This window comes from Canis lupus, chromosome 3 (genome assembly GCF_011100685.1).
Source record: "Canis lupus familiaris isolate Mischka breed German Shepherd chromosome 3, alternate assembly UU_Cfam_GSD_1.0, whole genome shotgun sequence".
NCBI lineage: Eukaryota > Metazoa > Chordata > Mammalia > Carnivora > Canidae > Canis > Canis lupus.
This window is the reverse complement of record NC_049224.1, coordinates 26,632,050-26,659,584: the sequence shown is the minus strand read 5'-3', so window position 1 is coordinate 26,659,584 and position 27,535 is coordinate 26,632,050. Positions and strand designations below refer to the sequence as shown.

The window sequence follows — 27,535 nt, the reverse complement described above, 5'->3', positions numbered from 1 at the left end:
TATCAAGGTTCTCAGTTAATAAGATAAAGGCAAAGTGTCACAATTATTTCTAAAACCATGAATAATAGTAACTTAGAAATAGTACACTATGGGTTGGATATGGTCACTAGCCATGATATATATTAATATTAATCTGCTCTGTGAAATTAATTTCTGCTTAACATTAATTTAAACTGTCCACAATACGTATTCAGTCTCTTGCTTTTTTTTTTTTTTTTTTTTTAAGATTTTATTTATTTTTTCATGAGAGACACACAGAGAGAGGCAGAGACAGGTAGAGGGAGAAGCAGGCTCCCTGCAGGGAGCCCGATGGGGGACTTGATCCCGGAACTCCAGGATCAGGCCCTGAGCCAAAGCCAGAAGCACAACCACTGAGCCATCCAGGCGTCCCTATTCAGTATGTTTTAATAATGATAACTACCCTACCATCATCATTCCCAAGTGCCTAGGTGCAACATACAAACTCTAAGTTAAGCCTAACAGGATTTGTTAAGAACCACTGAGAAAGAGCTTCCCTTCTAGAATCTTCCAGCAGTAGACAATCCAATGAATGTGAAGAGACATTAAGACCCGAACTGAGAGGGGATCCCTGGGTGGCTTGGCGGTTCAGCGCCTGCCTTTGGCCGAGGGCGTGATTCTGGAGTCCTGGGATCGAGTCCCGCGTTGGGCTCCTGGCATGGAGCCTGCTTCTCCCTCTGCCTGCTTGTGTCTCTGCCTCTCTCTCTCTGTCTATCATGAATAAATAAATAAATAAAATCTAAAAAAAAAAACAACATTAAAAAAGAAGACCTGAACTGAGAGAACACCATGAAAATAATACAGACGTGATTTAATGTCAAGTCTAAGAAAGAAGTAAATAGTTTTTCAAACAGTTACCTAAGAGGAATAACTCACAACTAAAATAAAATGAAGGCTCTATAGCAAGCACAAGCTCAGGAGAGAGACATAGAGGGAACATGTATAAAGATCCTGTTGGAATAGGAAGTAATGGGAAAAGAAGAGGAAATGTCATCCAGAAACCTTCAAGTTGTCCACTGATAAGGGACATCTGTCCCAGCTCTGGAGCTAACTAATGTCTCAAAGGCCTCTTCTGGACTTTATCCTCTTTGACTACACGGTTACATGGAAGGTTGTAACTAGAAGGAAAAGCCTGTTTGGGGCTTCATTTAAGCAGAAAACTGCTGCAGGAAATATTTGGGCCTGCTGGTTTGGTTGGAGCCTAGTGTGAAATAGTCTAAGGCAGAAAGAGTTCTTCCAGGTAAGATGAATGAAAGCAGAGTCTTAGAGGACACGCTGGCATGGTGCTGGCAAAAAAAAAAAAAAAAAAAAAAAAAAAAGAATTGCACAGTCAATGGCCCAGGGGGAAAAAGGCAGACATAAAGTCAAACCTTACTTTGTTAAGACTAATTTCTGCTTTGGGGTTTCTACCCCTTGTGGTTTCACCTACATTCTGATTTTATTCTCTTCATGCTTTACAACAGTCTCATCTTTAATTTTTTTTTTTAATTTATTTATGATAGTCACAGAGAGAGAGAGAGAGAGAGAGAGAGAGAGAGGCAGAGACACAGACAGAGGGAGAAGCAGGCTCCATGCACTGGGAGCCCGATGTGGGATTCGATCCCGGGTCTCCAGGATCGCGCCCCGGGCCAAAGGCAGGCGCCAAACCGCTGCGCCACCCAGGGATCCCCAGTCTCATCTTTATTTCCTTTTACTAGTGCTTTTATTCCCAGGAAGTATGGTGTTAATAAAAGATAACTGTGTTTGAACTGAAACTTATAGGGATAATGGGGGTCTAATAGGGATAATGGGGGGTCTAAATGAAGTGTAACTATGGGGAAAGGAGGGGAGGTAAAGAATGATCAGGGTTCATTTCTGGACAGTTGGAAGCAATTCTAAGTTCCTCAGTATACAGAGACTTGCAGAGAAAGCAGCTCAAGAATTGAGCAACATTACAAATTTCCAGGGTTTCCCTTTTCTCTACTTGATGAAAAACTGACCAACTCTAGATTTCCCCTTAAGAGGGGATTCCTTCCACACCACGTTAAAGAGGCTGTTATTTTGTTGGTACAGGCTTAGAAGTAAGATAACCATCAAATGATACAATGAAAAAAGACTTTTCATTTTCTTTCATAGCCTTGTTTAGGAAGTCTATTTTGGAGCAATTTCCTTGGATTTTGGCTTTGGATAGCAATTTCCTATCTGAATCTACCCACAATTAACATTTTCTAGGGGCACCTGGGATGGCAGAGTTGGTTAAGTATCCAACTCTTGGTCTTGGCTCAGGTCATGTCCTTGGGATTCACCAACCCTTCACAAACTCTTCCAAAAAAACAGAAGAGGAAAGAGACCATTTCCCAACACCCTGTAAAGCCAGCATTCACCGGACACCAAAACCAGGTGAAGACATTACAGGAAAAGCAAACTACAGACCAAAATCCACTATGAATATAAATGTAAAAACCCTCAACAAAATATTAGCAAACTGAATCCAGGAACATAAAGAAAGGACTGAACATTATTACCAAGTGGTTTATCCCAGAAATATAAGAATAGTTTAACATGAAAATCAATCAATGTTAATACACCGTATCAATAGCCTTTTAAAGACAAAGACCACGTGATTATCTCCATAGACTCAGAAAAAGCATCTGACAAAATCCAATACTTCCTTGTGATAAAAATTCTCAGTGAGGTAGAAATAGAAGAGATCTTCCTCAGTGTAATAAACGGCATGTATGAAAAACCCACAGCTAATATACTGAATGGTGAAGACTGAATGCTTCCCCTTAGGAACAGAAGCAAGACAAGTATGTATGTCTTACCCTTGTCACTTCCATTCATAATTGCACTGGAGGTTCTAACCAGAGCAATTAGGTAGGAAAATGAAATTTTAAAAATGCAGATTAGGAAGAAGTAAAACTACCTCTGTTTGTAAATGATATATCCTGCATATAGAAAATCCTAAGGAATTTACTAACATTAGAATAAATGAGTTCAGCACAGTTGCACGATAACAGGATCAATAAACAAAAATCAATTGTATATCTATGTATTACCAATGAACAGTTTGGAGATAAAATGATGAACACAGCTCCATTTATAATAGCATCAACAAGAATAAAATGCGTAAGAATAAACTTAATAATGAAGTGTAATACTTGTATAGTGAAAGCTACAAAAAAAAAGCACTGGTGAAGAAATTAAGGAAGACCTAAATAAGTAGAAAGATACCACATGCTCGCAGTTTAGAAAAATAAATACTGCTTATATAGCAAAATTCTTCAAATGGATCCTTGTAGTAATGGCTGCACAACTCTGTGAATATACTAAAACGACTGAATTATATACTTTTAATGGGTATGATGTATGAATCATTACTCAGTAAAGATTTTCAGTTCTAAGAGCCGGAGAGCCAGAAATATTTTAAGTTATCAAAGATCCTAGAGGGTCAGTTTTGGAAAGAGGTCTGATGGAGAGCAACAGGATTTGGAAAGATAAATTCACACAGTAATCTTTCTCTTACGAGCAAAGAGAAAGACAGAAATGTGACAGCAGCTATCAATATTCATATAATGTGAGAATCAGCAACCTAAGCAATACAAGAGAAAAATATGTAAGATGTGACAAAGAAACACAACTGATCTTATAAATACATATAAAATCACTAAGTGTGATTTTTCTATGTGGTCACCTTTGGGGACTAAGCAAAACCCTGTACTTCAGCTTTAAAACTTTTAGAGTTTTTAAAAATTTCAGTTTTCTTTAGAACTAGTTAAAAGCCAAGGAAAACACACACTTCATTAGATTTAAGACTATTACTCTATAAGGACACTTGGGTGGCTCAGGTCATGATCCCCAGGTCTTGGGATGGAATCCCACATTGATCTCCCCATAGGGAGAGCCTGCTTCTCCCGCTGACTGTGTCTCTGCCCCTCTGTCTGTGACTCTCATGAAGAAATAAATAAAATCTTAAAAAAAAAAACGACAAAAAAACCCCAGACTACTCTATAGACTCTTACTTTTTTTTTTTTTTAATTTATTTATGATAGTCACAGAGAAAGAGAGAGAGGCAGAGACATAGGCAGAGGGAGAAGCAGGCTCCATGCACCGGAAGCCCGATGTGGGATTCGATCCCGGGTCTCCAGGATCGCGCCCTGGGCCAAAGGCAGGCGCCAAACTGCTGCGCCACCCAGGGATCCCATAGACTCTTACTTTAAAGCTTGGCCATCCACTTATTCAGACTTGGTTCTGAATGTCCTTTTAGGAGGTACTTTCCAAAACAAACTCACACTCAAAGAACAATGACTGGATTCAATTGAGAATATCTGAAAGAATGTGTTAAAACCTAATCTGAAAGTGTGGATACGGTTAATCTTTTACTCTTCATAGCTAACAGCTGAAAAGTCCTTTTTAATTTTTTTAATTGAAATATAAAAAAGTGCCTTTAAACTAAAATGCTAGGAGTCTTCAAAATCAGGCAGTTTCATGTTAAAAATCACAACCCCATATAAAACAAATATAACCTCTTCTTTCGATCTCTACCACTATCCAAATCTCTTATTCTTTCTCTTCAATTCTCACAGCCAACTGCTCTCCCAGCTTCACTCTTGCCATCCTTCTTCCATCCCAAGTCTGTTCTCCACAAACAGCTGGAACAATATTACTCTCTATTCAAAACCTCTAAACCTGCCCCTGATCTGACTCCTTCTGGCTTCCCCCTTGCTTACAAGGCTCACAGTGGCTTTCAGCCTCAGGGAGAATACCACGCTGGTTCCCGCCCTCTGGTGTCTACACTATTTCTGGTTTCTAGAATGGTCTTCTCTGCTGTTTGCATGGCTGGCTTCTTGCTATTTAGATCTCAGCGTAGATACTACTCTTCAGAGAGGACTTCTCAGACAATACAGTATTTACCACATCACAGTATTTCAGTTCTCCATATAGCAACTCTCTTGATGTTTATCTATCATTTGCTACCCTCCTGCTCTACTACAAAAAAATCTAATCTTAGAGAGCAGTACCTCTGCCTTGGTAAGCACTGTTTCCCTAGTGCCTAAGACAAATGTCTGATGCTAAGCACAGATCTTGTAGAATGAGCTAATGACTACTCTTAGTTGTCAGTAAGATGATTAAAACTTAAACATTCCCGGGCAGCCCCGGTGGCTCAGCAGTTTAGCGTCCCCCCGTCCCTTCAGCTTGGGGTGTAATCCTGGAGACCCAGGATCGAGTCCCACATCAAGCTCCCTGCATGGAGCCTGCTTCTCCTCTGCCCGTCTCTCTCTCTCTCTGTCATGAATAAGTAAATATTAAAAAAACCCCAAAACTTAAACATTCCCAAGTTTGTTAAATCAAGATTTACTAAAATTCCTAAACTATTTGTCTATACAACACATAACTAATCCAAATTTAATCTGAAGAGATATACTTTTTTTTTTTTTTTAAAGATTTTATTTATTTCTTCATGAGAGACACACAGAGAGAGAGGCAGAGACAAAAGAGACAAAGGCAGAGGGAGAAGCAGGCTCCATGCAGGGAGCCTGATGCGGGACTTGATCCTGGGACTCCAGGATCCCGCCCCGAGCCAAAGGCAGATGCTCAACCACTGAGCCGCCCAGGCATCCCTCCTTCTATAATTCTTAAGTAGGAAATCCAAAATGCTTCAGACATATTAGTAGCATTTTACTTACTCTGGCAGAAGTTTATATTTCTCCAAATCAATTTCTGGGAAAAACGTGTCACTTTCAAATTCATGCATAATCCTTGTCACAAATAGTCTAAGATGGCCTGGTTTGTTCATGGCTTCCTTTGAAAAAACACAAAAGGTATCAATTTCCTAATTTATCTGTCAAAATAGAAACTTTTAAGATTTCTGTTTAATTATACAGTTTATACTAGGTATTAAAGACATGCTACATATCTTTACGTCCAAAGCATGCTACTTATTTATCTATTTATTAAAAAGATTTTATTTTTTTAAGATTTTATTTATTTGAGAGAGAGAGAGCATGTGCGCGTAAGCATGAGCCATGAGGAGGGACAGAGGGAGAGGGAGAGGGAGAAGCAGACTCTGCTGAGCAGGGAGCCAGATGTGGGGCTCAATCCCAGGACCTTGAGCTCATGACCTGAGCTGAAGGCAGACGCTTAACCAACTGAGCTACCCAGGTGCCCACAAAGAAGGCTGTTTAAATATCCTATTCTTTACTTTGGGGTCCCACAATGTCTTAGTTATTTCGAGAATGGGACTAATCATTAGCAATAATTATGAGAGGGAATTTAAACATATTCTGGCCTCTAGTTTACTTACATGAACTCTTTTCATTTAAGCATTCAGTATTCCTTTTTTCTTTGGTAGTTGTTTAAGAATTAAGAGCTGTAAATTATCTAGTTGTTCTTGAAGAAAAATTTGCATATGTATATATGGATAAGATGGTATAATTTCTTGAGATTTTCATCATTGAAAACCCCAAGGGCACACTTAGTACATTTGCATAGAATTTAATAATGCTTCCACTTCTTAGGAGATAGTTACAATGACAGTAGGTAATTTACTTTCTTAGCCTCTTGTTGCTAATGATTTTTATTTGGCCTTATGTTGTTAATGTCTTTTTAAATTACTGCCTAGGTACTGCTGATAGTTTCTATAGAAAAACTGCCCTTCCTTTTGCAAAGATGGGCCGAAGGAGAAGAAGGAAGCCCCTGCCCCTCCCAAAGCCGAAGCCGAAGCCAAAGCAAAGGCTTTGAAAGCCGAAGCCAAAGCAAAGGCTTTGAAAGCTAAGAAAGCGGTGCTGAAAGGCATGCACAGTCACACAAAAAAGGAAGATCCGCATGTCACCTACATTCTGATGACCCAAGACCCTGCGTCTCTGAAGGCAGCCCAAATATCCTCTAAAGAGCACCCCCAGGAGCAACAAGCTTGATCACTATGCTATCATTGAGTTTCCCCCACACTACCGAGTCAGCCATGAAGAAAATAGAAGACAACAACACACTTGTGTTCATTGTGGATGTCAAGGCCAATAAGCATCAGATCAAACAGGCTGTGAAGAAGCTCTATGCCATTGATGTGGCCAAGGTCAACACCTTGATCAGGCCTGATGGAGAGAAGAAAGCATATGTTCGACTGGCTCCTGACTGTGATGCTTTGGGTGTTGCCAACAAAATTGGGATCATCTAAACTGAGTCCAGCTGGCTATCAATCTAAATCTAAATTTTTTTCACCATAAAAAAGAAAAGAAAAGAAAAGAAAAGAAAAGAAAAAACTGCCCTTGGGACACCGGGGTGGCTCAACTGGGTGGCTCAGCAGTTGAGCATCTGCTTGTGGCTCTGGTCATGATCCTGGAGGCCTGAGATCAAGCTCTGCATCGGGCTTCCTGCATGGAGCCTGCTTCTCCCACTGCCTATGTCTCTGCCTCTCTCTCTCTCTCTCTCTCTCTCTGTGTCTCTCATGAATAAATAAATAAAATCTCTCTTTTTTTTTTCTTAAAGGATTTTATTTATTTATTCATGAGGACACAGAGAGAAAGGCAGAGACATAGGCAGAGAGAGAAGGAGGCTCCCTGCGGGGAGCCCGATGTGGAACTCAATCCCAGGACCCCAGGACCATGCCCCAAGCTAAAGGCAGACGCTCAACCACTGAGCCACCCAGGTGTCCCTAAATAAATAAAATCTTAAAAAAAAAAAAAAAAAAAAAAAAAAAGGGAAGAAAAAACTGCCCTCAAATGAGTATCTTAAAATTCTAATAAAAAGTCATGAGCTGCATCTCTAAGAAAGCAATAACCCTTGATTTTCAAATAGCTTATAGAAAAAAAAGTATATACATATATATATACACATATACATAATTTTAAGTATTATCCTTGAAATTCCAAATAAGGGCATAGAACAAATTTTGTTTTTTATTTTTGTTTTTTTACTACCACGTATATTAAATCATTTATTCTCTTGCCCCAACCAAAAAAATGTTCTGCCAATTTTTACTGTATCAAAAATTAGAGAAACTTGGGGAACCCTGGGTGGCTCAGCGGTTTAGCCCCTGCCTTCGGCCCAGGGGGTGATCCTGGAGTCCCGGGATCGAGTCCCGTGTCGGGCTCCCTGCATGGAGCCTGCTTCTCCCTCTGCCTGTGTCTCTGCCTCTCTCTCACACATCTCTGTGTTTCTCATGAATAAATAAATAAAATCTTAAAAAAAAAAAAGAAACTGAGTGAGACTAGCCATAGAAGCTTTGAAAAAAGCTTTGAAAATCTGTATCTAAGTAAATGCTATACAGCAAACCTTTTCTGTAATGGGTCAGATGGTAAATATGTTAGGCTTTGTGGACCATATGGTTTTTTTCTTACTTTGTGGGTAACAGCAGCCATAGATAATATTAAACTGGTGGGCATGGCTGTGTTCCAATGAAACTTTGTTTACAAAAACAGGCTGGTCCCAGGGAAGATAAGCCTAAATGTTCCTCATGCTATTGTGATGTGAGGCAGGTGGGTAATGCAAAATTATCAGTTGTAATTTCTACTTCCTTACAACTTACATATATATTAAGTTACATATAAAAATTTAAGTTAAAAAAAATTTAAGTTAAATATGTATAGCTAACAACAGGAATAATGTGTTTTATTATTTTTTGATAATGTGTTTTAATATATAAAATTTAAAAATTTAATTTTAGGAACGCCTGGGTGGCTCAGTGGTTGAGCATCTGCTTTCAGCCCGGGGCATGATCCTGGAGTCCCGGAACCAGAGTCCCACATCGAGCTCCCTGCATGGAGCCTGCTTCTCCCTCTGCCTGTGTCTCTGCTTCTCTCTCTCTCATTAATTAATAAATAAAATCTTAAAAAAAATAAAAAAAATATTTAAAAAAATATATTTTCAAGTGAACATGGTATTACATCATTCAAAATGTTGGGGCACCTGGGTGGCTCAGTGGTTGAGTGTCTGCCTTTGGCTCAGGGAGTGAGCCTGGGCCTGCCTCTCCCTCTGCCTGTGTCTCTGCCTCTTTGTGTCTCTCATGAATAAATGAAATAAAATCTTAAAAAAAAAAAATAAGGGCAAGAAAGATTCTTGCCAAGCGAATTAATGTACATATTCAGCATATTAAGCACTCAAGAGCTGAGATACCTTTGTAAGGGTGTGAAAGAAAATGATCAGGAAACGAAAGAAGCCAAAGAGAAAGGTATCTGGGTTCAACTGAAGCACCAGTCTGTTACACCCAGGGAAGCACACTTTGTGAGAACCTATGGAAAGGAGCCTAAACTGCTGGAAACCATTCCCTATGAATGCATGGCATGATAAGCGTAAAAAAAAAAAGAGTAAGGACTGTTTTTTCTTTTATCTGCTTTTCCTTATATTATGAAATAATACTTTTCTCATGCCCTCATATAAAAATTGTTAGGGAAAGTTTTCTGCTTTTTAAAAAAATTCATAGATATCTAGTCAGTATACAGAAACCGAGAACCCCAACCCTTTCTCAGTAAGGACATATATAAATCCTTGATAAAAGGGGAATAATTTGGCATATTAGGGCATATCCAGGGAGTAGAAAACAATGCAAATATGATTCTAAAGGGAAGGATTAAAAAAAAATAAAGGGAAGGATTTAGAATGTTTTTACTTTATTTTTTTTAAAAATGTTTTTAAATTAGAAACATCAACTATTTTGAATTGAAAATAAACTGAATAGGCTTAAAAACTTTTATGTTTTTATTTACTTTTCATGAGTATCTAAAATGAGTAATGCAAATTGACATGTCTAGCTAACAATAGGGAGGCATAACGTGCTTCCTTTGCTCATGACTTAATTTTTTTCAAGTTCAGATGGCAGGGAAGCTGAAGGAGTGAGGTAGAACATTTCTTTATAATTTTACTTACCTTATAAACAGAACTGCCTCCCACTATCCAAACCATGTCCACTTTATTTGCTAATTCTGGTTGCTCAGTAAGTTTTAAAGCATCATCCAGACTTTTGGCAAGAAAATGAGCTCCTTGTGGAGGTTCCCTAAGGTAAAAAAAAAAAAAAAAGAATTACAAATAATTTCTATAAAACTTGTTCTTATTAGTCAATTAATCTGAATAGGAATAAGTAATTCTAAAACCAAAGTCATAAATATGAATTCTTTCTACAAAAAAACTAAAAATCATATGGCCTATGATCAATAATTGAAACCATGTGTGTATGTATTGCCCACAATGAGTGAAAAACAGGAACACTTCTGGTATCTTGTAATATTTATGGTGGAAAAAAATCAGAAGAGTAGTTGTCTCTGGAGAGATAGGGTAAAAGATTCACTGGGAAGAGGCATCAGAGAACTTTTGAAGGGTTAGGGTAATGTTCTCTTTGACATGGGGTTATATAGGTGCAAGCGTTTGTTAAAACAGCAAAAGTACATTTAAGACTTGTACATTTCAGGGACACCTGGGTGGCTCAGTGGTTAAGCATCTGCCTTTGGCTCAGGGTGTAATCCTGGGGCCCCGGGGGTCGAGTCCAGCATCAGGCTTCCTGCAGGGAGCCTGGTTCTCCCTCTGCCTGTGTCTCCGCCTCTCTTTGTGTGTCTCTCATGAGGAAATGAATAAAATCTTTAAAAAAAAAAGGAAAGACTCGTACACTTCACTGTATATGATACCTACCTCAAAGGAGTAAAACTAATGAAATACTGAACTCTCGTTAATCATATGTATGCTAAGTATTTAAGGGGAAACATACTAATGTCTACAAGTTACTCTGAAATACAGGATAAAACAAGACCAACTGATGTATGGATGGATGGTAAAACATGCATAGTAAAACACGTTAATGATAGAATCTATGTGGTGAGTATACGTATATTTACTGTGAGGTTCTTGCTGTACTCTCTTAAGAGAATATGCTTGAATGACTGTAGTATGGAATGATTTTTCCCCCCCTTTTTTTTTAAAAGAGAGGGAGTGTGCTCCTAAGTGCCACGGTAGGGGGATGGGCAGAGGGAGAGAAAATCTTAAGCAGGCTCAAAGCTCAGTTCAGAGCCTTAATGCGGGGCTCAATCTCATAACCCTCAGATCATGACCTGAGCCGGAATCAGGAGTCAGATGCTCAACTGACTGGGCCACCCAGGTGCCCCTGGAATGATTTTCAAACTGTTAATACAAGATGAATGGGGAATGAGTAAAAGACTTTTCATGTTTCAAACAATGTAGAAATTGATAAAGTATTAATAAATGAGCATGTTAGTTTTTGTAATTAAAAATCCAAAGAAGGGGTGGCTGGGTGGCTCAATTGGTTAAGCATCTGAATGTCTGTCTGACTCCTGAGTTTGGCGCAGGTCATGATCTCAGAGCTGTGGGATGGAGTCCTGCATTGGGCTCCACACTGGGCATGGAACCTGTTTGAGATTCTTTCTCTGCCTGCATCCCCCCTTCAAAAAAACCAAAGAAGAGTTAATTAATTTCAGGGTTAAATATTCAGCTTACGCTCTTCCTACCTCTACAACTGTCTTTTTTGGGGGGGTTGGGAATGAAGCCCTTTATAAATGAAGAAACACACAGAACTTGGCTTTTACTGTAATTAGAGAAATTATAATTCAATGTCAAGTTCTTAGACTGATGCTTTAAAAAAATTATATAACTGCCTTTGAACTTGTAGCTATAACAATGATTAATCTAGAACTAATAGAGACTATTCATTCTCTTGGCTGCCTCCTCCCTTACCTCCCTGAGAGATATTTTACCTATTTCATGCTTTGTCATCTCTAAAGAAGTTAAGAGTACAAAGAATATATTTTGACTAAAAGCTGGAAAATATATGGAGGCCAAGGCGAGATTAAATGAACCAAGGGATTCTCTAAGATGTCAGGGCAGCTGCAGTGCCTAAGTTGGAGGAGACTGTGTAGGGGCAGAATTAAGAAACAGATTTGAACTCAGGGAGAAGATAGTCTAGTTAATAAAGTCTAGATATGACTGAAATAGACTCAAAGTGGTTTTAGTAATTGAGGATGCTGAAGTCAAGAATGAGAGGAGTCAGGGTACTACGGAAAACAGTGACTTAAGAATTGACATATGAGAACTGGAAGAGACATCCTAGAAGGTGGCGGGTTTATAGCAAAATCATTTAGAAGGTGGTATAAATGTTTGGTGTGGACTTCAAATAAATGGGGTAAACATTTTGTGTAGACTGTGGAACAATGGCTTGAAATGGTGCAAGGACTTCAGGTAAGGACTACTTCGTTGCCCTTTTGTAGTGTGTCTGAAAAAGGAAAATAAAGGATTTGTTTCAGATTTTAAAGATTTTTTTAAAAAAAATTTATTCATGAGAGACACAGAAAGAGAGAGAGAGAGAGAGAGAGATAGGTAGAGACACAGGCAGAGGGAGAAGCAGGCTATGCAAGAAGCCTGATGTGGGACTCGATCCCGGGACCCTAGGATCACGACCTGAGCTGAAAGCAGATGCTCAACCGCTGAGCCATCCAGGCATCCCTGGTTCAGATTTTAGTCATTATAAGGACATGGAGAAAATGCTTCTGCAAAATGTTGCTACTTAGCAGTTTAGAAATAAGTTTCACAGGAAATCTTTGATCCAAGCCAAATAGAAAAAAATAAGCAAAAAGTTGAGCTAATGTTTGAGTTCATTAGCTCATTGTCCTGTGTGAAAGCACCTATCCTAGAAACTAACATAGTAAACAGAATAGCAAGCATTTAATACCGTGACTTATTTCATTGCTAAATTTCCTTCCTATACTTATCTCAAGTTAACAGAGATTACATTTCCTGACAAGAGAAAAGTTATATGGTTGTATACAGTCGGGAAACAGGTGGACATGCTTGATACCTTGTTTCAAACTTAAGTCTTTTTTTGTTTTTTTTTAAGATTTTATTTATTTATTCATGAGACACAGACACAGGCAGAAAGGAGAAGCAGGCATCCTGCAGGGAGCCCAACGCGGGACTCGATCCCAGGACTCCAGGATCACATGCTCTGAGCCGAAGGCAGACGCTCAACCGCTGGATGAGCCACCCAGGCATCCCTAAACTCAAGAGTCTTGAATTCTCTCAGAGAGTTGGCAGGATTAAGAAAAGATAACGCACAGAGCAGGCACTCCAGTGATATTTCCAACCTTCTCCTCTTTTTCTTTTAAAGATTCTTTTTATTTTAGAGAGAGAATGAGCAGGTGTAGGTGGGGAGGAGCAGACTCCCCACTGTGCAGGGAGCCTAACGGGCTTGATCCCAGGACTCTGGGCACACGATCTAAGCCAAAGGCAGATGCTTGAGCCACCCCTGTGCCCCTCCATCTTTCTCCTTAAAAGCCCTATTCAAAAGAGGGTGCTTTTTACTTGATGGATAGTTGTAGTATAAAGAAAATATCTAGTATTTATTCACTTGCTCTCCCCAATAGTGGGATCAGACAGGGCTTTACATACATCGTACCACTTAACGTCACCAGCAGTCCTGTGTCTGTACTTTTTATTCCTGTTTATAGATATGGAGGCTGAGGGGTAAATAGCCGGTGGTGACAGAGCTAGGAAATGGTGGACCTGGGATCTGAACTCCAGCAGGGTGATGTTGGAGTCTGAGTTGCAACTTCCTACATAGACAATAGATTCTCAACTGGTCCTCATGGGCTATAAAGGTGTCATATTCTAGTCCCCTCAGACCTCAGGATGGTGTGGTCTAATGTAAATGAGCTGTAAGACCGGTGTCCTCTGGCCTTGAGCAGTCTCATTTGATTACCTCATGGTACCACATAAATATTATCCTTTTCCACTATGCCTGATGTGAAAAATGATGATGGGACAGATGAAATTCTGGGTCAATTTCCCTAGAGACTATTGGGAAAGCTTACTAAAAAAAAAATAAAATAAACCCTAGACTAGAATTACATCTTAACCAAAATTCAAAATAAATGTTCAATTTAAGACCTTTCCAAACTCAGTCTTTAAAATGGGACTTCCAACTATTTAAAATTGGTTCAAGTATGCTCCATAGTCATAACTGATTCTATGCAGCCTCTAAAAGTATTTACAGATATTAATCTTTCGGGGTGCCTGGGTGGCTCAGTCAGTTAAGCAATCTGCCTTCAGCTCAGGTTATGATCCAGAGGTCCTGGGATGGAGCTCTGTGCTGAGCTCCCTGCTCAGCAGGGAGCCTGCTTCTCCATGTTCTTGTGTCCCTCACCCATGCCCTGTGCTCGTTCGCTCAAATAAATAAAATCTTAAAAAAGTAATCTTTTAATATATAAAATGGGGGAAAAAGGCAGGTTACAAAACAGGATGATCCTATTTTTGTAAATCACCTATTGACCATTCATTTTGTGAAAATTTCTGAAGCCCTGCTTTGCTAGGGGATATGCTAAATGGTGGGAACAGAGATAAAAAGAAAAGCACTCCCTGTACCAATGGTAGGTAGAAAATTTCTTAGCAGTGGCAATAATGTAAAAAGGACATGCAATGGGGATATGTGGAGGATGCTAGATGGGCAGAGGTGATGCATCTTCTGGGTGTGGTGATGAATACTCCTTGGAGAAAGATCCCTTAGCAGAGAGTATCAAAGGAGATAAGAACATGTGCAAAACATAGAAGTGACAGATGATCATAGATATTACCGAGGTTTGTACTTAAGTCACTGAAGTTATTTAACACAAAGCTCCAAGAAAGTTGAAGGCAGAAGTAATCTGTGGTGTGGGACACCTAGGCGGCTCAGTGGTTGAGAGCCTGCCTTTAGCTCAGGGCCTGATCCTGGATTCTGGGGATCGGGTCCCGCATCGGGCTCCTTGCATGGAGCCTGCTTCTCCTCTTTCTGTGTCTCTGCCTCTCTTTCTGTGTCTGTCATGAATATATAAATAAATAAAATCTAAAAAAAAAAAAAAAAAAAAGTAATCCATGGTGAGATTTTTATTTTTTTTAAAGATTTTATTTATTTATTCTTGAGAGACACAGAGAGCAGGGAGCCCGACGTGGGACTCAATCCCGGGTCTCCAGGATCACAACCTGGGCCAAAGGCAGGCACCAAACTGCTGGGCCACCCAGGTGTCCCTGTGTGAGATTTAAAATTGTAAATGGTAGGACAGCAGAGCAAGGTCTTGACAACAGGAGAAACTGGGAGTCTAGAATAAAATGGTGGGGCAAGGGGAAGGTTCTGATTATGAGAGGAGGGGATTTTTGTCTCAAGATTGAGGGAAGGAAGAGCAAAGTGGTATGTTAGAGTAACAAAGAAATCACAAGCCTGTTCATTGTGCTGCTATTAATGTATTTTCTGTAAGATATAAAGTAAGGTAACTTTGCTGAAATAGCAAAGGTTGGGAGTAGCAGCTGATATTGAGAGTGTACTGTGTGCCAGAAATTTAATACATAAAATTTCAATTAATCTTCAAAATCGCCCTAAGAAGTTCTATTAATCCCACTTAGTAGATAAGGAAATTGAGGTTCAGCAAGGCTTAAAGTTAATAAAACCCAAGGCCACAACCTTAATAGGCACCAGAGCAGGTATTAGAAGCCAGGTCAGTAAGTTTTTGCTATACTAAGTGTGTGAGTGGTGGGGAGAGAAGAGAGAAAGCTTCAGTTATTGTGGAGAATAGTGAGACCATAAAAAATCATACTATGAAATATCAGATAACTTTTATGGGCTGGAGACAATTTAAAACATATTTTTAAAAGTATTTATTTGTTTATTTATGTGAGAGAGAGAGAGAGAGAGAGAGAGAGAGGGAGGGAGGGGCAGGCAGAGACCCAGGCAGAGGGAGAAGCAGGCTTCATGCAGGGAGCCTGATGTGGGACTCAATCCTGGGTCTCCAGGATCACACCCTGGGCTGAAGGTGGCGCTAAACCACTGAGCCACCCGGCTGCTCAACAATTTATAACATCTTATATCATGGAGACAATTCTGGATTTTTTTTTTTTTAAAGATTTTATTTATTTATTCATGAGAGACACAGAAAGAGAGAGGCAGAGACACAGGCAGAGGGAGAAGCAGGCTCCATGCAGGGAGCCCGACGTGGGACTCGATTTTGGGACTCCAGGATCACACCCTGGGCTGAAGGCGGTGCTAAACCGCTGAGCCACCGGGGCTGCCCCAATTCTGGATTTCTTTTTTTTTTAAAGATTTTATTTATTTATTCATGATAGTCACACAGAGAGAGACAGAGAGGCAGAGACACAGGTAGAGGGAGAAGCAGGCTCCATGCAGGGAGCCTGACGTGGGATTCGATCCCGGGTCTCCAGGATCACGCCCCGGGCCAAAGGCAGGCGCCAAACCGCTGCGCCACCCTGGGATCCCCCAATTCTGGATTTCTTAAAGATGCTATCAAAGCTAGAGCATTATGGCAAAATTTATTTAATTTTTTGTTCCAAAGCCTTAAAAATATTTTATTGATATAAATCATATACCATATAATTTACCCTTTTAATATGCAGAATTTGGAAACATTTTTAGTATAGTCAGAGTTGTAAAACCATCACCACTACCTACTTTTAGAACAGAAAGAAAAGAAACTCCGTATCCATTAGCAGTCATTCCTCACTCTCATCCCCTCCCAGGAAATAATCTACTTTATCTAAGAATTTGTTCATTCCAGAAATTTCACATATATGGAATTATGTGGCCTTTTACTTCTGGCTTTTTTCACTTGGCATACTGTTTTTCAAACTTTATCCATGTTGTAGCATACATCAGTTCTTCATTTTATTGTGGAATTGATGTAGGAACAAGTTAGGGGCAAGGCCCGAGAGTCAGGCTCCTACGCATCCCAAGAAAACAGATAAGACAGTAAAAACCGACAAAATAAACCTTGCTCTTTAGCTCCAAGATGTTAGGGAGTATTTCCCTTTAATGGCTACTTAGGAATCACAGAAATCGCACATGTAGAAATATGGAGGGGATACTAACCAGAGAGAAGGAAACCCCTGGTTTGGGCTCTTATTTATAAAAAAATATCTTATTATGATAGTTACAAGTCCACCATGTTTCTTCTAAAAATCCACTCTGATATTGATAAGAAATTTACCAAGTTCCCTGGTCAGCTTCCTATAAAAGACCATAAAAGCCCTCAGTGGCAACCCTGCCTGGACCCCTCTCACTTTTGACAGCTTTCTCTGTATCTCTGCTTAATAAACTTCTATCGCTTTGCTCACTCTCTGTTGTCCACGAGATTCATTCTTCGACTCCATGAGACAAGAACCAAGCTCTCGCGTATCAGAATAATATTCCACCGCGTGGATATATGCTACCTCGTTTATCCATTCATCAGTTAATGGACATTTGGGATGCTTCTATTTTTTGGCTATTATGTATGATGCTTTTTGTTTTCGTGTGGTCATGTTTTCATTTTTCCTTCATTTCATAAACCAAGGAGTGGAATTACTGGATATAACTCTATGTTTAACATTTTGAGAAAATGCCAATCTGTTTTCCAAATGTGGCTGCATATTTCTTTTAAAGCCACAACTTGATTGCCTAGTTTTGGAAAAACATTTTTTTTCCCTAGAGTTTAAGGAAATAGTTACCCAAAATAATTAGTATTTAGCAGCAAATTTTGGAATTACCTTGAGGATTCAGTTTCTTCTTACATTGGAAGGTGGTGGTGAAAAATTGAGTATTTCCAAAAGTTTACACAAGCAATAATGATTACATGAGTAAATCTAGCACGGTCTGGCACACAGTAGGTGCTCAGGTTATGGGTGATCCTCAGGAGGGAACCAGAACCTGGGACAAAAAAAACCTCTAAGATGTTTTTGTAACTGGTATCCTTATTTCCCTAGAATACTTGATAATAAAGACTTTTGAAATTTTCTCTCCACTTTAAAAAAACAAGTGAGGGGCAGCCCTGGTGGTGCAGCGGTTTAGTGCCGCCTAAAGCCCAGGGCGTGATCCTGGAGACCCTGGATAGAGTCCCGCGTCGGGCTTTCTGCATGGAGCCTCCTTCTCTCTCTGCCTGTGTCTCTGCCTCTCATTCTCTCTGTCTCTATGAATAAATAAATAAAATCTTTAAAAAAAAAACAAAAAACAAAACAAAACAAAACAAAAAAAACCAAGTGAGGGACACCTGGGTGGCTCAGTGGTTGAGCATCTGCCTTTGGCTCAGGTTGTGATCCTGGAATCTGGGACTGAGTCCCAAATCAGGCTCCTTGCAGAAGCCTGCTCCTCCCTCAGCCCGTGTCTTTGCCTCTCTCTCTGTCTCTCATGAATGAATAAATAAAATCTTTAAAAAAAAAAAGTGAAATACAGCAAATGTTATATACAAATATATAAGAAAAAAACCAAACCCAATTATATACACAAGGGAGTCATAAAGAAGAAATTAGACTCATCATTTGAGGAGATTTGCTGGCTCAAATGAGTATGTTCCCCACTGAGATTTCGTTTGTTTTAGATCAAGTTGGCCATAAATAAACTTGAGTATTCAAGAATATGTTACTAAAGAGTCTCTGGGAACGGCAATATAGCCTGTGAATTTGGATTCTACCAAGAAAAGAGAAAATCAGAATATCCTAGCAACCAAAAGAAAGAGAACAGTATGAAGATGGAGGCAGATGGCAAGATGCACATCAACATATTTCTCATCACCCAAAAGCAACTGATGCAAATATTCTGGTATACTTTCATGTTTTTACCTATGCCATTCTGGAGGATTTAGGAGAAAATCTGTATACGCCTGAACCTCCTTAGCCTACAGTGTGTAATGTTTTTTCCTTCCCACGATGTGGTGGTCTTTGATGTGTTCACCTGGTTGGGCTATAGTCCTTATCTATTCAGACACTAATCTAGGCATTGCTGTGAAGGTATTTTGTAGATGTGATTAAAGATGATAATAAGATGACTTCAATCTGGGTAGGCACAATTTAGTCAGTTCTAAGGCCTTAAGAACAGATCTGAGGCTTCCCTCAAGATGAAATTCCACCTGTAAACAGCAGTTTCAGCTGCTAATGGAAAGTTCCAGCATGCCCTCCCTTCCTGATGGCCTGGCCCAGAGTTTTGGACTTGCTTAGCCAGCACAGACAAATGTGTAAGCTAATTCTTGCAATAAAGTCCCCAGGGCATTTCCAAGCACCAGTAACTATCTACTCCAATGTTAGACTAGAGGATAGGAAAATTCCTAGCAGAGGCCAAGTGGAGACACTCTTTTCTCTCCAGGATCCCTAGGTTGGTTTCATTTTTTTTTTTTTTTTTTTTTTTTTTTTAAACAAATTTTTTTTTAATTTTTATTTATTTATGATAGTCACACAGAGAGAGAGAGAGAGAGAGGCAGAGACACAGGCAGAGGGAGAAGCAGGCTCCATGCACCGGGAGCCCGACGCGGGATTCGATCCCGGGTCTCCAGGATCGCGCCCCGGGCCAAAGGCAGGCGCCAAACCGCTGCGCCACCCAGGGATCCCCCTAGGTTGGTTTCAATACTTTCAAATTTTTTACCTGTAGACACTGGGTAAAGAAGACAAGTATAAATTATTATTTGGGGGACGCCTGGGTAGCTCAGCGATTAAAGCGTCTGCCTTCGGCTCAGGGCATGATCCTGGAGTCCCAGGATCGAATCCCACATCGGGCTCCCTGCAGGGAGCCTGCTTCTCCCCTTGTGTCTCTGCCTCTCTCTGTCTCTCTCATGAATAAATAAAATCTTTTAAAAAAATAAGTATTATTTGGGTGTTGTGGTAAACTAGGACACAAGATCACGACTGATTTTTAGCCCATCCTAAAATTTTTATCTTATTATATTGAGGACAGGATTCAGAAAGGGAATAAACACTCAATCGTAGCAAATCCCAAAACATACCTGAAACTAGAAAAAAGTTACTAACTATATGGTATAAATGTTACTTGAACCCACTGAATAACAGTTTAAGAAAACTGGCAAATCAGTTACCACAGTGAGATTTAATGTAACTTTCACAGTGGTGGAATCAATCCCTTAAGCAGAGTAAATTATTTTTTTTATTTTTAAATTTTTATTAAAGATTTTATTTATTTATTCATGAGAGAGGGGTACAGGCAGAGGGAGAAGCAGGCTCCATGCAGGGAGCCCGATGTGGGACTCGATCCGGGGACTCCAGGATTATGCCCTGGACTGAAGGCAGGTGCCAAACCACTGAGACACCCAGGGATCCCCGAGTACATTTTTATGTGGGATAAATAACTGCTTATTCATTTTCACTAAATCATCTTTATGATATTAGGCAGCTTGATTAATAATGCTCTACTTATACTATTTTGTCATACACTGACCTCCACTGTAAGAAATGGGACATGATTTTCCTGTGGTGAATTGGTTACAGTACTTACTTGAGGTCTCTGCTGAGAACTATATTAATTCTGTCCTTTAACGGTCGATTCTTCTCAGGAATAGAGAACCATGTCTTCCTACCCATAATCACCAAATTCTGTTTACCTAGAAAATCATATAAAAAGACTATTTTGGGAGTATACATGTATATTTTCATATGCACACGTGCGCGCACACACACACACACACACGATGGTCATAGTGACATCTAGTGGATCTGCATTAAAAATTAAAATTTAAAAAAGGTTTACCAAAATTTATATTTATCACCCATTTCCTGAATATAGTAACTATTTTTCCCTATGGTGTTATCCAGTTCATATCCAGTATTAAATCTTAACCTACTGCAATCATGTAAAAACAGTGAAGAGCCAAGATTCTGGGGCAAAGTGCTCAAGTTCAATGAATTTGGTTACCTACTAAACAAGTCATGTTAATCTTCTGTGTCTTACTTTCCTTTTTCATAAAACAGAGATAATAGTAGTTCCTACATCTACGGTTATTGTGGGTATTGAAAACTTAGAACATCTAATAATACCTGTTAAACTGTTTGATATGATAGTATTATTCCTATTTGTATACTTTGTAGGTTTATATTAATAGTCGTACTTTTTTTTTTTTTTTAATAGTCGTACTTTTAAAGAAACTATACACATAGATTTTATTTTTGGCTTAGTTACTTAGGAAAAAAATCTTGGAAGTGAGATATCTGGGTCAAAGGAATATATACATTTCTCTAAATCTTGCTATGTTCTGACAGGCTATCAAAAGAAGTGCATGTGTCTGTTTTAAAGAATCACCATTAGCTTGATTTTATTTATTTATTTTTTTAATTTTTAAAAAAAATTTTTTTTATTTATTTATGATAGGCACAGTGAGAGAGACAGGCAGAGACGCAGGCAGAGGAAGAAGCAGGCTCCATGCACCGGGAGCCTGACGTGGGATTCGATCCCGGGTCTCCAGGATCGCGCCCTGGGCCAAAGGCAGGCGCTAAACCGCTGTGCCACCCAGGGATCCCAGCTTGATTTTATTTAAATAAAAAAACTATATGTGGGATGCCTGGGTGGCTCAGTGGTTTATGGCTGCCTTCCACCCAGGGCATGACCCTGGGGTCCCACACTCGGCTCCCTGCATGGAGCCTGCTTCTTCCTCTGCCTGTGTGTCTGCCTCTCTCTCTCTGTGTCTCTCATGAATAAAATCTTAAAAAAAAAAAAACTATTTGTATTTGCAAAATACAAATGCTTAGTAAGACTAAGCATTTTTCTATATTTTGCTTTGTAACTTATAACCAAATATTACCTCCAAATGTTAAGAAAATTTTTTTCCTCTAAGAATTAAAACTCCAGTAATTCATGGTGCCCCCAATTCAGTAGGCATTACATTTTCAAAGACAGAGCTTTGGGTGTCAATAAGGAGATATCAATTATCAAAAACAACAGAGCTATTAGGTGAAGAATTCCTAGAGAAACAAACGGTATAGACGTGGCCTAACAACTAAGGTGGAAATGATAAAAATGAAGAGCATAGGTAGACATTGGGGGAAAAAAAAGAAAGAAAAAGAAAAAAAAAAAAAGCCAACACACCCTTGTTACCCTTTTATCCATTCATCTAAGAAATCGTTTACTGAAAACTGGCAAAAACAAAACAAAACAAAACAAAACAAAAAAACCCACACAGAAAGGCCAGGCATTTGATGCTTTTCCCATTACTAGACCATATTTTGGATTCTAGAGAGTGGTTCATGTCAATTCTGTAAGTTTTGAACCCTTCCTCTCTTGTCTCTACCAGGGACCCAAGTGCCAGGCCCAAGGACCTGTATCTGTCCTGCTAAAGTTATGCTCCATCAACTCCTATCTGACTCATTATTTCCCTTTTACTCTGCTTTTCCTTCCGCGACCAAATACCTGTCTCTGAGGTTTTAACCAGGTATCCCACCACTACAGTCATTGCCTTGGTTGTCCTCTTCTCTCCTGGGGCTCCATCCATCCATTTCCCTGTACTTTAAGTTACCCTGGATATCCCGCAAAATCCTCAGACCTCTTAATTATCATCAGAAGAATTGCAGGGCAGCCCGGGTGGCTCAGCGGTTTAGCGCCCGCCTTCAGCCCAGGGCCTGATCCCGGGACCCAGGATCGAGTCCCACTTCGGGCTCCCTGCATGGCGCCTGCTTTTCCCTCTGCCTGTGTCTCTGCCTCTCTCTCTCTCTCTCTCTCTCTGTGTCTCATGAATAGAAAAAAAAAAAAAAAAAGAACTGCAAACTATTGTCCGCTCCTCGACTGTCCCTGTGCCCACGGATTATGGAGCGGTCACTGCGCCGAGGACGGCCCCTTCCTGCGCCCCGCCGTCCTCAGCGTCACACGGAGGGTCCCGGGGGCGCTGCGGCGCTCGTGGGGTGGTGGGTCTTGCTCCTGCGGGCCCGGGTCCAAGGCCGCGCTCGGCTCGCCCACGCCTGCCCGGCTGCTGACCCCGCCCGGGCCCTCCGCTGCACACCTGCCCACGTAATATCTCAAAACTACTTTTTTTTTTTTTTTTTTTTTAAACTTTAGAGTGTGACAAATCTTGGGAACTGCAACTCCGTGGGAAGACCAGAGGCCCCGGGTTAACACGGGCGGCCTTTCAGGTCAGTCGAATGTGCCCTGGCACATGGTCCCCGGGCCTCAACCACCTGGAAGTCCCACGTTACCTTCCACGGAGGAGTTCGTGGTCATTCTTTGGAAATACTTGAATTCATTCCTGCAAGTCAAACAGCGTTACTCAGACCTTCGTCCCGCGGGCGACAGACGGACAGACCGACCGACAGAGCCGTGGGAGGGAGCGCGGGCCCGCGGGAGGAGGCCTCGCGGGGCAGCAGGGGCGCGGCGCCCTCCCCCCCGCCCGGCCGCCCCGGCCGTCCCGGCCCCGCGGCTACCTGAGCGGGGGCCAGGGCAGGTCCCCGTTCCTGCCGATGCCCATGTTCTGGGACACGGCGACGATGCAGTTCAGCGTGCGCACCATGGCGGCGGCGGACACCAAGCAGCCGCTGCCCGCGCCGCGCCCCCGCCCGCCCCGCTCGGCGCGAAGCCGCGACGCCCCGCCCCCCGCGTCCGGTCCGCGCAGACGAGGCCCCGCCCCGCGCCCCCGCGCCCCCGCGCACGGCAGGGTCGCAGCGTGCTCGCGCCCGCGGACGGCGGGGAGCTCCGGCCGCGGGCTCGCGCTCCCGGCTCGGCTCCGGCCTGCCCCGGGCGGGCGCTCTGTGTTCCGCCATGTCGGGCCGGAAGCGTGGCCGTGCCGCCGCCGCCGCCGCCGTCAGCCCAGCCCCTGCGAGGCAAGCGGTTCTGAGCAGATTCTTCCGGCCTACGGGAGGCCTGAAACCCGGCTCGTCCGCCACGGCTGCAGCCGACGGGGCCGCCCCCGCCTCTGCCTCTGCAGCGCCCCCAGCGTCCGCTCTCCCGCCTCAGGTGCCGCCGCACGTGGAGGGTCCGGGGATGGGGCGGGGCCAGCAGGGGATGGGGGCGGGACCAGCAGGGGAGATGGGGCGGGGCCAGCGCTTGTGGGCGGGGCTAGGTAGCGGGACGCGAGGGGAAAGCGCGCGAGAATCAGGGAAACTGGCGGGCCTGAGGGGGTCGGGGCGGGGCTCCGGGGGGAGGAGGCAGGAGGCGGGAGGCGCCGGACCGGCCCGCGGGGGGCGGTGCAGCCGCTGTAGTTTCCCTTGCCGCGGTGTGCGTGGGGCCGGGGCCGCGCGGCTTCTTCAGCACCTCGGGTTTCCTGACTTCGTTCTAACGAGAGTAGGGGCTTGTGGGCAAACGATGCATCTTTTAACCTCTAGTCTACCTCTCGGCACCTTTAAGAAAAATGTGGATTGGAGGTTGAAAGGGAGCTTCGCCTACCTCCTTTATATATGCTTTGCACGTACAATTGTGTCCAAGCCTCCAGTTTTCAGCATGCCGCAGCGGTGCTCCGTATTTCTAGCGACCGGGTAAAGGCAGTCGCGGTTCCTCAGTGACGTGGCTTCTTGCACGGAGACTGCGAGGTCCGCTGCGCGGTTCGGGTGGGCTGAGTTCAAGGTGCTGCACAGGTGCGTGGCCCGTCCTTGGATGCTCTGTTGCCTGCCTCCCTTCCGACGACTGAAGTAGTTCTGCTTCGACCCCTGCCCCCAGGGAGGGGGGAAGAGTGAGCGCTCACTGCGGGTCCCTGGTACAGTGTTTTAGGAACGGAGGACGTGGAAAGGATTGCAGACTGCTCGTGGCCACCGGATGACAGTTTAGCTACTTCAATGGCCTTTTTTTTTTTTTTTTTTAAGATTTCATTATTCATGAGAGACACACAGAGGCAGGGGGAGAAGCAGGCTCCACGCAAGGATCCGGATGCGGGACTCTATCCCAGGACCCTGGGGTCACGACCTGGGCCCAAGGCAGGCACCAAACCGCTGAGCCATCCGGGCTGCCCTGTTTGTTTAAAGATTTTGTTTAATCATGAGAGATGCAGAGAGAGGCAGAGACACAGGCAGAGGGAGAAGCAGGCTCCATGCACCGGGAGCCCGACGTGGGATTTCATCCCGGGTCTCCAGGATCGCACCCTGGGCCAAAGGCAGGCGCCAAACCGCTGCGCCACCCAGGGATCCCCTTGAACCCAGGGATCCCCTCGATCCCGGGTTCTGGAGGTCACGACCTGGGCCTAAGCCAGATGCTAAACCGCTGAGCTACCCAGGGACCCCCAAAGTCTTCAAAGTCTTGTTCCCTTCATTTGTATTTCTTCCATACAGTGATTTCTCTTCTATTTTTGATTTTTGATGATAGTCTACATTTTCATGAATACACAAGATTTTATTTTACATCTGCTATTTAGAGGGTATCTTGTGAAGGTCTTAATTTTTGACAGGTTTCGTGCAGGTGTATAGTTTCTAACCTGTGGTATCTTCCGTGATGAACATAAGCCACGGGTCAAGGTGAAACAGTTAAATTACAACTAATATTTCAAAAGTGGTAGTTATGTATCCAATTTCACCTTTCCTAAATGGATGTATGTTTGTTTTGATGCATATTTTTTTAAATGATTTTTTTGAGCAACTACTATATTCTTTTTTTTTTTTAATTTTTTATTCATTTATGATAGTCATAGAGAGAGAGAGAGACAGAGACACAGGCAGAGGGAGAAGCAGGCTCCATGCACCGGAGCCTGATGTGGGATTCGATCCCGGGTCTCCAGGATCGCGCCCTGGGCCAAAGGCAGGCGCCAAACCGCTGCGCCACCCAGGGATCCCTGATGCATATTTTTTAAAGGTATTTTATTTAGCATAGGTAAGCAGGGTGACTCACGTTTTATAATTGGAGATAGATGAAGGCTGATAAAGTAAAGAAAGGTATCAGCCTTTGTTCTGTTAGCAGGGTTTGAAGTGCTGAAGCTCATGGCCTCCAGTCTCTACGTTGTCTTTCTTGATGGTAAGGAGAGTTCTGAAACTACATGATTCCATGAAGAGGAGATGGCAAGGACCTTGTTATTCAGAAGTAAGGTTTAAGTTGTTGCACGTACATGAAGTTTTGAGATAAGAGATAACACATCATTTTCTAATTTAGGTTGCAGAAGTTGGCAGCAGTAAAAAGAGACCACTGGAGAGTGATGGGACTGTTCAAAAGAAAGCGAAGAAAGTCCAAGGAAAGGAAGGAAGAAGTGATTTAGTAATATCTGGGAACTCTGGTGAGTCCTAGGATGATGATTCTTCATTCTGAGTAGTCATGGCACTGATAATGTATTCTCCAGAGAGCAGAGGAGGTCATTGGAGAGATGGGCCATTTTTTCCTTTATGGAGAAAAGTCTCCATTGTGCTTACGTAGAGTGGCCCCTTCATAAATAGTGGTGTGAGTAGGAGGTTGGGGGAATGGAAGGAGAGCTGGAGTTGTGCAGTTTGGCTCTAGTTCTCCCCATTTTCTCTTTTATTCCTCTTAGCTAATTTTTGTCCTGATTATAAAAGTAATCTTATAAACATTTCAAGCAATACATAAATGTAGAAGGTAGACAATGAGAGACTCCACAATCCTTCCCTTTTAGGGAGGACTACTGGTCATTTTAGGGGGGTTACTGAATATTTTTCCAGGTTTCTCTATACACATCTATATGTACACACAAAGACTCACAAATTACATAATAATAATATAGTTGACCCTTGAATACAATGAGAGTGAGGGACACTGACAACCTGCACAGTTGAAATTCCATGTAGAACTTTTTGCCTCACCCAAAACCCAACTACTAATAGCCTATTGTTGACAAGAAACCATACTGGTAACATAAACAGCTGATTAACATATATTCTTATGTTACATATATTATATACTGTATTTTTTACAACAAAGTAAGCTATAGGATAGAAAATGTTAACAAAATCATAAGAGAAAATACATTTACTGTGGTGTACTCTATTAATTGAAAAAAATCCCCATGTAAATGGATCCTTGTAGTTTATTTATTTTTTAAAGGTTTTATTTATTTATTCATGAGAGACACAGGCAGAGGGAGAAGCAGGCTCCCTGCAGGAAGCCCAATGTGGGACTCGATTCTGGGACCCTGGGATCATGCCCTGAGCCGAAGGCAGACGCTCAACCACTGAGCCACCCAGGTGTCCCAGGATCCTTGTAGTTTAAACCATATTGTTTAAGGGTCAGCTGTATTGTATAAATTGTATTATACCATATATTCTAATGCAACTGTATCCCTTGACTGTTTTCCTATTTTTTTCATGTCTAGTAAGTAATTCTTTGGATCATAGATATGTTGAATTCTGTGTTATGTGTTGGGTTTTATGTTGCTTAAAAGAATATTGAATATGCATATTTTTTTATATTTAAACCTCTTTTCACATGAGAATTGTACCTTGTCTCCTGCTAATCTTGTATCTGGAATAATGTATGTTTGAATCTCTTTCAAATTACTCTCCCCTTTTCAAAATGTATACTTGAGTCAATCTTCAAAAAATACATAATTAAATATAAATATGAAAAGTTTTAAACTCTTAGGAATAGACAAAACATAATTCTTGCCTTCAGAGTATTTTTTTTTCTTTAATAGGAAAGGTAAGACGTGATAAATGCTGACCCTTTTTCATTATATTTAATAGTGGCTACCTAACAGGATTACCCTAAAGGAAAAAAAATAATGTATTCCGGCATATAGTAGATAGTAGACAGTAAATGATAGTTTTGTTTCTTTTATGGATTGCTTTTTTATGAATAAATGTCAGTTGGCAGACTGTCATAAATGCTATGGAGAAATGTGATGCTATAGGAACATAGACAAAAGATGATTGTAGCCTAGGGGAGTTAGCAGAGAGTTTCATGATA

The 27,535-nt window shown here is 41.7% G+C and overlaps 2 protein-coding genes across 10 annotated transcripts in view; one reads left to right on the top strand and one right to left on the bottom strand.

Moving 5' to 3' along the window:
* DHFR (dihydrofolate reductase) overlaps nt 1–23,285 on the bottom strand; it is a 35,403-nt gene extending 12,118 nt beyond the window's left edge. For 3 of the 5 annotated variants that reach the window (XM_038532450.1, XM_038532448.1, XM_038532449.1), the window contains exons 1-5: nt 23,131–23,285; nt 22,906–22,955; nt 20,222–20,327; nt 9,859–9,985; nt 5,685–5,800 (exon numbers count right to left, since the gene is read on the bottom strand). In XM_038532450.1, the coding sequence (XP_038388378.1) occupies nt 5,685–5,800; nt 9,859–9,985; nt 20,222–20,327; nt 22,906–22,955; nt 23,131–23,216 (485 nt within the window). In that variant the 5' untranslated portion in view covers nt 23,217–23,285. Of the gene's footprint in view, nt 1–5,684; nt 5,801–7,039; nt 7,089–9,858; nt 9,986–20,221; nt 20,328–22,905; nt 22,956–23,130 lie in introns of those variants that run through there. The other 2 variants (XM_038532452.1, XM_038532451.1) reach the window with 2 other exon arrangements.
* A 121-nt stretch (nt 23,286–23,406) lies between these two features.
* Nucleotides 23,407–27,535, top strand: part of MSH3 (mutS homolog 3) — a 185,132-nt gene continuing 181,003 nt past the window's right edge. For 4 of the 5 annotated variants that reach the window (XR_005356813.1, XR_005356814.1, XR_005356815.1 and 1 more), the window contains exons 1-2: nt 23,407–23,659; nt 25,775–25,895. Coding sequence is in view for 2 of the 5 variants with exons in the window: in XM_038532443.1 (XP_038388371.1) it covers nt 23,465–23,659; nt 25,775–25,895 (316 nt within the window). In the remaining 3 variants the exon portion in view is untranslated. The remainder of the gene's footprint in view (nt 23,660–25,774; nt 25,896–27,535) is intronic. The other variant, XM_038532442.1, reaches the window with a different exon arrangement.